The 12,819-nt window shown below is 40.3% G+C and overlaps 1 protein-coding gene across 5 annotated transcripts in view; it reads left to right on the forward strand.

Annotated features, from left to right (window-relative positions):
* The window catches only part of LOC114454910 (target of Nesh-SH3-like), a 64,699-nt gene that overhangs the window by 39,921 nt on the left and 11,959 nt on the right, over nucleotides 1-12,819 (forward strand). For 3 of the 5 annotated variants that reach the window (XM_028435825.1, XM_028435827.1, XM_028435829.1), the window contains 5 exons: nucleotides 1,723-1,791; nucleotides 6,760-6,822; nucleotides 11,003-11,122; nucleotides 11,829-11,918; nucleotides 12,271-12,480. In XM_028435825.1, the coding sequence (XP_028291626.1) occupies nucleotides 1,723-1,791; nucleotides 6,760-6,822; nucleotides 11,003-11,122; nucleotides 11,829-11,918; nucleotides 12,271-12,480 (552 nt within the window). The remainder of the gene's footprint in view (nucleotides 1-1,722; nucleotides 1,792-6,759; nucleotides 6,823-11,002; nucleotides 11,123-11,828; nucleotides 11,919-12,270; nucleotides 12,481-12,819) is intronic. The other 2 variants (XM_028435826.1, XM_028435830.1) reach the window with 1 other exon arrangement.

The raw sequence follows: 12,819 nt of genomic DNA on the forward strand, positions 1-12,819 counted from the left end.
AGCAATGAGAGAGAGAGAGAGAGAGACCAGTCTACATGTTGCCAATATATACAACACAGTCATCTCATGGCAATTATCAAATCATTTCTAAAGTTATATCCTATTGATAAAGCCAACTCTTCCACATGAGCAGGCATAGGAGATGAAGGAGAGCACAAATCTTCCTTTGAGCAGGAGGAAACCTCCATCAAATCCATACACAGAAGTGGACACCATCTGGTTGGAATGAATGGAAAGAATAACAGAACAGGATGGAGATTAACATCAGTCCGAATATTCCACATGGGCTGGACCTGGAACTAAAGATCAGGAACCACCAGGTTTTATACTTACTTACCAATACAGAGTACTGATAAGAGTAACTAGTGATGGAAATACAACACTAGGAAAGATAATATGCAATTTGTCAAGGCTTAAAATTACATCCGCAGTATCAGACTGTAATAACGAGGCATTGTTCACGTGTACGAGTGCAAACCTCTGTATCTGACACAATACCAATACTATTATTGTATCGGGACATTGCTACTTTGGAAAGGTTTTCTGTAACTTTACTGGTACTCAGAGATACATTTAGTTTGCATGTTGGAGTTTGATATAATTCCCAACAATTTCACAGCAAAATGAAACACTCACGCAAATGAATTGCTGCTGGACAAGAGTATATCAATTAGAAGTGTTTTTGTGCAAGTACAACTTTTTTAAAAAAAAATGTATTCAGCGTTAAGGTTAGGGTGATAAATCCCATTGACATACATGGGTTTGCAATTTGTTCCAAGCAGCTCGACTCAAATTTGTGCTGCGCAGCTTAAAAATAAATTGTGTCATGCAGCACGAAAACGTCTACTGCCAACTTAGCAGTACCAAGAAAAATATGAGGAAATTGTCTTGCCATGCACAAAAAATTACATTAACTCATTTTCGTGACAGTTTCACAATCCCCATGAGACTGAGCTAATATAAAAGTAATTTGTTCTCAAACACCTGAGGTTATGCGCCTTGCTCAAGGGCCCACAGTAGATTTAAACATGCGTCCTTCAGGCGACAAATTTCACTTCTTTGGCCACGACTGCTTCAAGTCATCGAGTTAGAAATGAAACAAAGAAATCTGAGTCCAAATGGTGCATTTAACTAAGATAGTTTGAGACGTACATAAAGATTTGGATGAAATCGACAGCACATCCTGAGCGTATTTCCCACTTTCATTGCTGTACGGTGTGTATGGATCCAAGATCAGACTGCATTAAATAAACCTCAGATGTTATCACCATTTGTGATATGTAACTACAGAACTCACTTCTGGCCAGTTCTGGTCAGACTGCCATAAACAGGCCAGATACCATCGTACACTGTTAGTATTCACAAAGGTCTCTGCCTGTGGAGACTCTGCTATGTTATGGCTACCGCTATCAGCAACATACATAACTGAGAGAACTAAACAGCCGCATATTCACTGAGGCACACACACTGAAAGCTTGTTTACCTCCGAATCTCAGACCGACCTGTTCTCCAAAACACTTTGACCAAATAAACCCTGTGTCCGCATCTGACCAGCAGCCCTAAAGCATGACTCCATCTCATTCATCCAAATTGTTGAATGAATGAACAACAATTTGGATATGTGTAGATGAACCTTCCTGGAGTACAACCCAACAGTCCTTCATTTTTGTGTTGATGTTTGTGTGTTACTTAGTCTGATAACTGACCTTTCTCTCCCTCCAGCCATCGGTGGGGCTCATCATAGGGGCAATGCGCACCGTAAATCTATGATGCGGTCCAAAGACAATCCCGGTAAAGACAAGAATGGTTGTCAGTGTCCTTCACCTTGTTCAGTCACTGTCCTGTGCTTCACACACCCTGTAATCCAGTCCTCGTCTGTGTGGTCGGACAGCTTCTACCTGACTGAGACTGAAGCTTATTTAGTCTACAGAACATATGGATCTTAAATCAGCCACTTTGAATTATTCGGAGCTTAGAGTTCTGCCTCTCCTGCTTTTTTTGGTCCCTCATATTGTTTCCATCCTGCTTGGCCGGCTCGGTTAATTGCAATAAGTGAATCCATCTCAAGTAGAAACACAAACCACGTCTAGACCACACGTATTAAGAGAGACGCTCCGCACACTCCTGCTTGTTTGGAGTTGAGCGGAGGGGTCACGCTTCAGTCCCATGTCGCAGCTGGTGTGTGTTATTTCTGGAAACTTGGACAGTTTCAGAGGTCTTCAAGGAGCCGAGAGGCTCTCTGGAAGCAACTCTACAGAGTGTTTGTTTGCTCTGCAATCCTGCTAACCCACGCACAGAGCTGCACAAAACCTTCAGTTCAATTCAGTTAAAGGCATCACACATCACCTAAATTGATTGATTTCAATGAGTTTTAAGGGAAAGCTACACAGATTCCACTGGAGTATGAATTGGAATGTGTAAAGAGGCAAAAAATCCCTTTACTAAGGACAAAATCCCAGTGAGGATCAGAGCTAAAGGCCTGCTGGCTCCATGGGCTCCAGGTATATGATGTCAAAAAAAGAAAAGAACAGGCAAACCATGAACCAAGAACCACTTTAGATAACTGGAGAACCCAAAAGACCAATTTACACCACAGCGTCTGTCCACCAGAACTTAGAACTTTCCCAAAAAACGATCAATGTTTAGCCTATGACACTAAAGTTAAAGTGTAAAATCCGGCAGAAAAATGCTAATCCACCAACCATAAATCTCAGACGAGGGATGTCTGATATAAAATATTGATATTTGATGTGCTGATATTGTCCATCACTTAATTTCCAACTCCGATATCAACTGATACCAACATATTCTGCCAGATGTTTTAGATTGTAATATTTTATCAGATTTTGGTTATTAGCAGAAAACCCAATATTGATTTGTACCAGTGTTACATTATTTTGCTAATACCGGCCTCACAGATAAGCTAAATCATGATTAAAGTAAGGAACGACCGTAAAACAAAAGAAAAACAACTCAAATGCTAACGTGGAGCAATGATGAGGAGCAGCGTATGTAAAAACCCAACTGAAAAACAAGGTTTTTAACATATTAAGCCTGTGAATTGTAGCCATGGAGTCCCACAAAGAAATAAAACTGCTAATAAACAGTTAATAAAGGTCTATGACTCGCTGAAGAGAAGAAAGTCTGGTCAATGAATCATTGAGAATTCACTTGTTTGATATACAGCAGCTCTTGTAACGGACGCCATTTTCCCGTAAGTTTGGAGTCTAAAAACAAACCAAGGCGTGACAATTATTAGTCTTTCTCCGCAGATTTGAGCCGAATCCAGGAATCGCCTGGTCTAAAATCAACCTTATGCCCTTAAGTCTTGACAATAAAGTTATTTGACACAGACCAGCGCAGCACGTCAAACCAAAAACAGCTACAACCCGATCCAATGAAAATGATCATTATTAAGAGAGACTATGGAAAGCACTGCAAGAGTTTCAAGAACGTTAAAGTAAAACAGGAACAATAGATTTCAAAAAGCAGTCGCAATGGCAACATCCGTGTTTAAACTTCCCAACAGTGATCAGAGTTTTTAGTTTTCCATGAAAAGGAACCAGAACATCTGAAATCTTACATTTCCTGACATGTTTTCACCTTGGGAACAAATATTTTAAATAAAACCTCAGAGCAGCTTATGACAGCTTTAAAATTTCACCTGTAAAGAGTAAGAAACTTGAGTAGACATTTATTTACGAAGAGCTGTAAAGATACATTGAGATATTGTTGATCTTTACTTCCTCCCACCATATCTCATCACCTTCTGTTGTGGTTCTACTGCCTTGCTCAGTGTAACCTTTGTCCCCTGAGCTCTTCATACATCCCACACTGGCATTTAAAGGAGCGAGCGCCCCCCCTTCCTTTGGACTCCCCATGTAAACACGTGTTTGCCATTAAAGAACCTGGCCATGGTAATCAGAGCGACCTGCTGGCAAATGTGTCTTCAGTTTGTCTTGATTTTGTAAAAGCCATAGATCACTGATTTGTCCAAAGCACAGGGAGAAGGAGAATAAGGAGAGCACTCCAAGATAAATATTCTTTGGCCTCCAAGCTCTGACAATTACTGCATCGTGTCAACAGAACGATGACTCATGTATCTCCAAGATATGACATGACAAATGTTGAGAGGAGTGGTCGCACTGGAAATCAATCACTGTTTTTTAACTGGTTTATCTCAGAGAAACCGAGAGAGGAAATCTCATGTCAAATCAGAGATCTTTCCATTTTCTCTCCAATTTTGGACAATTTTGGTTTCTTTATTGTTTTCCCAAGAAGAAAGACACATTAACCCTTACACTTTAGTTTCTAATGAGCACATTGTTGGTACATTACTGTGGATTATCTTACCTTCAAAGGGATACCACATAGTTGTAGTTAGAGAAACCAACATTTAGATTTATATCATTTCATTGCCCTTTCCGTATGTTGATCAATGTTGATCATTGATTGTTTGTTGAATAGCAAGATGCGACTCTTTCATTGGACAAAAGTATCGCTAAAGTTACAGATGAACATTTTCTACAGATTTGGAGGATAATAAGGGCTGCGTTGTAAATGTTATAAACTAACGTACTAGTCATAACTAAGTCTGACATCAAAGTTAGTATGTAGTGCGTTCACATTACATAGTATGGAAAGATTGAGTATGCGAGAAATACCCAGATGTATACTATATCGGGATTTTATTGAATTTTGCACGGTGGGTACACTAGTCATACTCAACCGCCCCATGATGCATTGGGAGCTTAACATGACATAACATGAAATTGTCCAGGGACCGGCTTCAAACTAGAAGTCAAACATCTCCTTTTCAAAACAAAAGCACCTTTTCCTGTTTTCCATCACTTTTTAACTTGTAAATACAGCTCTTGTTTTGAAGTTAACCGAAAGTTTTGTCAGTAGCACAATAAAGGGTCTCCCAAAATCTCCGAAATGTCGGCATGAAATGTGTTTCTGCGAGTTTTAAGGATCAAATAAGCACATATTGATACTCTACTTGATCACTTTCTCACTTGAAAAATTGAGAACTTTCAAAGGTGGAGAATTAATGGAGGCTCTTGTCATTGTAGGTTCCAAATGCATCTTGGGAAACTCTGAAGTATACTTCCGTGGGAACGCCCATCATCCTAATCCTCCTAACCATACTAATAGTAAATAGTAGACAGTATGTAGACAATGAGTGTGTAGTGCATAGTACAGAGTATGCCATTTTGAACACAGCCAAAGATGTGATCAAGCAACCGAAACCAAAACACACCGGGGAAAAGCAAACTGAAAAGCTTCCAGTGAAATCTGAATCTGGCCACACCTTAAACATCAGTATTGTCCATTGTCAAAATTGGGCTCCAGATGTTTGGACTTGGAAGCCAAATTCACCAAATCTAATCCAATCCAGCATCTGTTGGGCAAACGCTCCCGGATGATGTCTTGGTTCCAGCACCAAGTCATTAATCTAAAAAATATTTTTGGTTTCTCCACATGAATTTTATTTCAAAAGATGGGAATTTCTGGGCTTCATCATCAGCAGAAGGGAAAAAATTCTATTGTTCTTGATTTTCAGGATGTGTACAGTCTTAAAACTCTGATCAATGATGCCTGTGACCTTTTGTGGGTTTTAATCGAGAGGTTTTAGTAAAGTTACCAAAGTTGTGAATTAGAATTCACAAACATTTGATTGTTCACCAACTAATAGGAAATTAGGTTAGTTTTATCTTAGGTGTGATAATGATAATAACGCATCGGATTTTGTAAAGCACTTAATCATAGACACTCAAAGCGCTTTACAGAGTTAAGGCATTATTCTTTCCCTCCACACTTAGTGGTGGTAAGCTACTATTGTAGCCACAGCTGCCCTGGGACAGACTGACGGAAGCGAGGCTGCCATAATACGCCATTGGCCCCTCCGACCACCACCAACACTCACTCACATACTACATTCATACTAGGCAATGTGGGACACAATGACAGATACCACTGGGGTGACTGCCACCCCACTGTGGCACCTGGAATTCTCAGTGGTCTCCTATCCAGCTACTAACCAGGCCCAGACCTGCGTAGCTTCAGAGATCTAGGCAATAACAGGCTGGTATGGCCACACAAATCGATAAAACAGATCTCAGGAAAACTCATTCCAAACGGTCCAATCAGGTGTTTGATGTCCCATCTGCTCATTTGGCATAATTTCCAACCTTTTCGAGACACAAAGTTTCACTGTCCTAAGTCAGATAAAGTTACAGATATGGAGGTACCACTGTGTCACTTTATTGTTGTTAGATGTAGTAGATGAAGATGAAGTAAGGACTGACAGACTTTTCACAGTATTTTGGTCTATTTATTGCATTTTATAAAGTATTTCAAGTTCAATTATGTTCACGCACCCATTTGTCTTGTACATTCCTTCTTGAAAGTGAGAGTAGAGTCACATCTTGTAAACAGAAAATTCTCATTGTCTATAAAGCAGAAAGACTTTATTTGTAGCAAACTTTGGATCTAACCTCCTGAACTTCTCTAAAATCCCTCCCGCCTGCTTTCTATTGTTGTCTCTGTGCTTGTATCCGTACTTCCATGATTCCAGCAGACCGCCACTCTTTCATCGGTGCTCCCTTTCATCATCATCATCACCATCACCATCATCGCACTCTTAACCAATAACACTTGTTCTCCCAGTTTTGTCCCTCGGGCCCTGAACGCCTGTCTTGTCTGTTGTGAGTTTTACGCTGACATGTGCTCTCCTTTTCCTACCATTCCCTGAAGTTATGCGACAAGCCGTCCATGGAAACAAGAGACCCAACCAGGTGGGGAAACCCAGCGACCATGGTGAGGAACACACACACACTCAGATACATGTGTACATCTAGCCATAACATTAAAAACACTTCCCACTTTGCATGTTCTCACAGTGTCGTGGGTTTCTTAAACTTCAACACACAGAAACTTAAGGCATTGGTCCAAGTTAACCCTTTACTTTGATTCATGCACTTCTTATTGAATCGTTCATTTCCTCGAGCTTTTCCCAAAAGCATCATTTGAGGATTTTTGCACTTAAAGAGTACCTGTAGTGAAAATATATATTACAAAAAAAAATTTTAATGTACTGTAAACAAAATATGTGCAGCTTTAAAAAAAAGAAAGAAAAAAAACACTTTAAACACTTTTTTAACACTTTTTAGAACAATTTTATTCTTTGGGGCATAAACTATGGAGAGCCGCCATTTTGGTCAGGATATGCCGCACGTTGTTCCGTTGGTCTACAGTTTCAGAACAATGTAAATCAAATGGTTGCCATAACAACAAGAGAAAAACCCCACAGAAACATTTTCCTTTGTGTCTCTAAGCCAAACAACGACACTAAGTCAGAGTTATCCAGATGTTGGCTCCATCATATTAGTACGAGATACACACTTAAAATTATGATTGGACAAATCTCTGTGATATGCTTCAAGCTGAGCTGCTATGAGAGGGATCTGTGGGCTAAGCTAATAGGCTAAGCTAATGTGTACAAAGCCAAAGTTACGTCTGAAATCAGACGCGGTTCTGTCCGAATTTCTTCACAAAGCGACTTGTAAACGTACTCGTTCAGAGCACTACTACGTTCCTGCTAACACTGGATACTATGGGTGGGTGTCATGGCACTAAATCCACCCCACCCCCACCCCCCACTTTCTACCACGACTCTAAAGTATATAGTATAATTTGTCTATAAAATTGGTGTCAGTACACCTCTGCAGAACATTGTATTTTTTATAATATTAAAGAAATACAGATCAACTTGCATCAAATACTAACTTTATTAACATTGTTTTGTTTTTTTGTCTGTAACAGAAAAGATTTAAAGTGCATCAATTTGCCTGAAATAAAAAAAAAAACTTCAATCTTATTTAAACTATAAACATTTTCAAAATCAGAATCAGTTTTATTTGCCTAGTACAGTTTAAAACCAAAACAAGGAAATTATCTCAGTGGATGGTGTGAAGAACAAAAAAACAAACAAACCAGAAACACAATAATAATAATAAATATAGCTGCAAGCGGTGATAAACGGCCCTCGCCTTTGCCGTGCCGCCCCACTTTATGTTCGTATGTGCAAATGGAAGCATTTTCCAAAAATTAAATATTTTGTCATTATTGGCCAAAATTTACGGCTCCACCCTGCAAACACCGTAAAAGTTATCAAAAATCCAGGGATAATTTTCGGTGTCCCACTTCTCTAGATGATCTCCCGCGATTTTGAACCCCGTCAGTGAAACGCCATAGAAGAAATGCGTTAAAATACAACGCTAGCAAAAATAGCAATTTCGCAATTTGGGTGAAAAGTAGGTGAGTTGATTGGGGAAAGAAAGAAAGAAAGATTAATATTCCAGCACAATAACAATGCTTCCCCCTTTTTGACTACCATGTACGATACATTTTTGGAAAACGTGGGGGCATGACATGACAAGAGTCCCTGGTCACGTGTTGTTCGCATAGACTCCGCCCCTTCCCTCACAGTGTGGCCACTATGAGAGCAAGAGGAACTTCGCCAGCTCGTGGCGCTCAGGCCTAATAATAATAATAATAACAATAATAATAATAATAATAATAATAAATATAAATGATGTGTATATATACAAGTGATGCAGGTAATTTTGACCTACTTGAACCATTTGATACTGAAAAATAAAATTACATAAACTCAATAAATAATAATAAATTCAAATTAACCAGCCTACTAGAGTGCTCAGTGTAAAAAGCCCACACCATAGCAGAGGATGATACCGCCTGCAGCATTAGACATGGACTACAAAAATACAATTCGATGAAGCAACTGACAGCAACACAGACTGTTTGTTTAGTGCTTATGTAGTAGGGGTGTAACGATACACAAAAATCACAGTTCGATACGTACCTCGGTTTTGAGGTCACAGTTCGGTTCATTTTTGGTACAGTGTGGAATAAAATGCAAAACTTAAATGTACTTGTTTATTCGAAACTTTAGTAAACCAACAATGTATTTAACAATATACAGAATATGAAAATAAAGTTTAAAAAAAATACTATACTGTTGTAAAGTGCTGCCTGGTAATAATAATATTGTCAAACAAAGAAATACATAAAATATTAAAAAAAAAATAAGCTCCTCACAGCTTGTTAACAGCTTTTATCTGCTGCTATAAAGATTCCGATGGCAGTTGTTATAGCTTTGGCTGATATTCGCACTCGGGTGGTGCCGTTTCAAGTGAGTTAGCATGTTCGTCGTGTTCCCGGAAACATACCCAATCACAGCTGAACAATGTCGGCACACTGCCCTCGTTTTCTCTGTTGCAGTATTTCACCCGGAAGCCGAAGTGTTCCCAAACAGGAGACTTTAGCGACAGGGGAGGGTCCTCCAGTTATGGTTTCTCGCTAGCATTAGCCATGATGTACACGGGCTGCACATGTAGCTGCAGGTGGAAGTAAACACACCGTTCCGTTCCGGGAACTCACCCGTGCACAACCGAACATCCTGTACCGAAACGGTTCAATACAAATACATGTATTGTTACACCCTTATTATGTATGTTTTGCTACCTCATATCATATGATGCTAACAGTGCTCGCTGGTTTACTGAACTAGCATTCACAAAGCGGGATGAGTGTTGGCAACATTCGGCACGTTTTCGCTGAAAGAACTCAAGCGTCTTATCAGCGTGATCAATATGTCTTTAATTGATGCCCCGCTTCCTCCGGTGGGGTCTGGGTCTCACCCTCTGTGGGGGGCGTGTGAGGTTGCGCCCGGCTGCTTCACACCAAGAACAAACAGAAAGACTACACTTCCCACAGACCTGTTGCGCCTCTTCGTCCCCCAATGCAGCATTTCTTCAAAGCGACAGGCCAGGCCGATCAACAAACGGGCATCATATCCTGTCCAAAATGGCGACTCCACATAGTTTATGCCCCAAGGTATAAAATCACTCTAAAAAGTCATTTTAATGTGTTTAGTTTTTTTTTTTTTTTTTTATATTTTGTTTATTGATAATACATTAAACACATTTTTTGTTATATACAGTACATTTCCACTACAGGCACCTTTTAAGGCATGTTTTTGAGTCGTGAAGCTCGTGTAAGAACTGCAATGATAAAAACATCAGAAACGTCTCCATCAAAGCTGATTCTCTGTGCGGCGGCTGTTTCGTATTCCTCCAAAACGCCTTCATTTTCCTATTGTCTTTCTTTGCGTTTCACGTATTGCAGACATTAATGTTCCGTCTTCCTCTGAGACGGTGCCAGTGATTAATCCCACATGTTTTGGTTAGCTTAGCATGTAGCGGTGCCGGCTTAGCAGGGTCAATGTTATCGACTTGAGAAATAAGCCGACAATTATTGTGCTTCTTTAATAATCGGCTCCTGTTATTCATTGAGTGTTTTTTAATGAGTGAACTCTTCCCTGGTCTTATAAACTCGAACAACCCTGTTTTAGTTTACCATTGTATTTCTCTATGTTTCCAGAGCCAAAGGGCCATATCTGCATGCCAGATTGCACATGCTGCACTCAGTTTAAAATCAGTGTTTGTTTTTCCTCAGCTATTCTTCTAACCGTGGCCTACTTAGCCCCACTAGCACGATATCCGCCTTCTTCATTTGTCCCACATGCATCCATCACTTCTCCAGTTCCAGTTCCGATGCACGTTTCCCCCACAGGGTCCAGTAAATCTCAGCTGCACCACGTTTACGGCCTTCAGAAGAGGCTTGAGAGGATGCTTGCATAGCAATCAGAATTGTGTGTATTTGATCAATGTTGACCAAAGCATAAAACAACATCAATGTGAACGTAGCTCATCGCAGCTGTCATGTTGGTGAAGCTTCACGAAGCAACTGGGCATCCGCGCTCTCAGCAGGCCATCGCTGGCACTGCGTTTAAAGACCTGAGATGTTTGAGAGGAATGGCCAGAGCAGATGGATCACAACTGAGCAGGAGTGTGAGTCAGATGGAGGCAGTCAAACGCTGATCTCTCTTCTCTTCTCTTCCTTATGTCCTCAGATAAACCCATGCTGAAACAAGGAGATAAAGAGTCCATCCTGAAGCCGTTCCCACTGGTTACAGTTAAACCGAAGCAGGAGCGCAGGCTGCAGACCACCACGCCCAACCCCTCCCTAAACAGTAAAAACCATTATCTGAATTTACTGACTGATATGAATCACAGGAAGGGTTCACCGCTTTCTTTCTTTAATTTCATATTCCCAAACTTTCTTGGGTGTTCCCCACTTTACAAAGCCCCACCTGCACCAATTGCCAGAGGTGAAAGTAACTGAGAAGTACTCACGTTACTGTAATTGAGTTGCTTTTATGGGTACGTTTTTTTTTTTTTTTTTTTTGAGTATATTTCTGAATCAGTAATTTTACCTCAAGTATGTTTCAAAAGAAGTTCAGTGATTCATTACATTTCTACACCCAAAATGATCAGCTTTTTATTATTACTTTTGTTGTGTGTGTGTGTGTGTGTGTGTGTGTGTGTGTGTGTGTGTGTGTGTGTGTGTGTGCGTGTGTGCGTGTGTGTGTGTGTGTGTGTGTGTGTTATTGATCTTTATTGTCAATGAAAAAAGGCATTTTGCATGAAATTGAAAAGTTTGTCGCGCCCCACCTCCCATATCTTCAACCCACACCAGGGGGCGTGCCCCACACTTTGAGAAGCACTGGCTTAAACGATTGTGAAATGTGTGAATTCACTGTCCTACTTTTTAGCTTTTCGGGAAAAATGTAACTAAAAACATAACAAAGTAAAAACTTTTGAAATGGATGAAGGATAATGGACGGATTGATTGATTGATTGATTGATCGATTGATCTACTTCCATGCTGTTTTGTAGGTACCCATTTTGACATCAATGAGAACTCTTCCATATTCAGGCCTCTTCCTGCTTCAGACGTGGATTTTATGGGCAAGAAACGCTTCGTAGGTGAGTCTTCCTCAGTGAGTCTTCCTCAGTGAGTCTTCCTCTGTGAGTCTTCCTCAGTGAATACTTGTAGTATGTGAACCTTCAATCAGGCCCTTAATAATGAACAGTTTTTCTGTACCATCTTCCCGGATCTTTTAATTGAACAGCTCAGAGGAAAGATGACAAGAGTAATTCTAAGTTATTGTGCTTAGTAGTGGCCTCTCAATGGACTCAGAGGATCTGGGTTATAGACTCATCATGAGTCTTGAATCAGTACTTTTGAACCCAGTTATCATGAATCAACCCTCTCTCATTGGTGGTTCCTGAAGTAAGACACAAACACACTCTCGTTCTCTCCACGTCTTCCCATCAGCTCCTCACGTCATCTACAAGACGGACAAGAAGCCGGACGAGCCGTGCTCCATCACGTCCTCCCTCACGTACTTCCCCGAAGAAGAAGGCGGCGATCAGAACGTGACGAGTCCTCCAAAAGTACCGCCGTCCAACCTGACTGTGGTGACGGTGGAGGGCTGCCCGTCATTTGTCATCCTCGACTGGGAGAAGTCCGATAACGAAACCAGAGGTGAGTGAATGCAACTTCTCCAAGGGGTCATTCAATGTCATTTCAACAACTTTTCAGGAGATATCAAATGATTATGGAATTTTTACTAATTGTTCCTTAATTATTCAATAGTCACACTGTAAGTTTTAGTTTGATTGGTTTAATACATTTTGAGACAGTTTAGTGAGGGGGGTATGTGTTGATTTCCATGCATCCTTGTTTTTCTTCCATTTTCAGCTTCTAATATCTCAGGAACTACATCATATAATAAACTGAAATTTGGTACAGTAATACAGTTCCACCCACTCAGAATATACGTAAAGATCTGCTATACAACCTACTATGGTAGACATGCCAGTC

This window comes from Gouania willdenowi, chromosome 21 (assembly GCF_900634775.1).
Source record: "Gouania willdenowi chromosome 21, fGouWil2.1, whole genome shotgun sequence".
NCBI lineage: Eukaryota > Metazoa > Chordata > Actinopteri > Blenniiformes > Gobiesocidae > Gouania > Gouania willdenowi.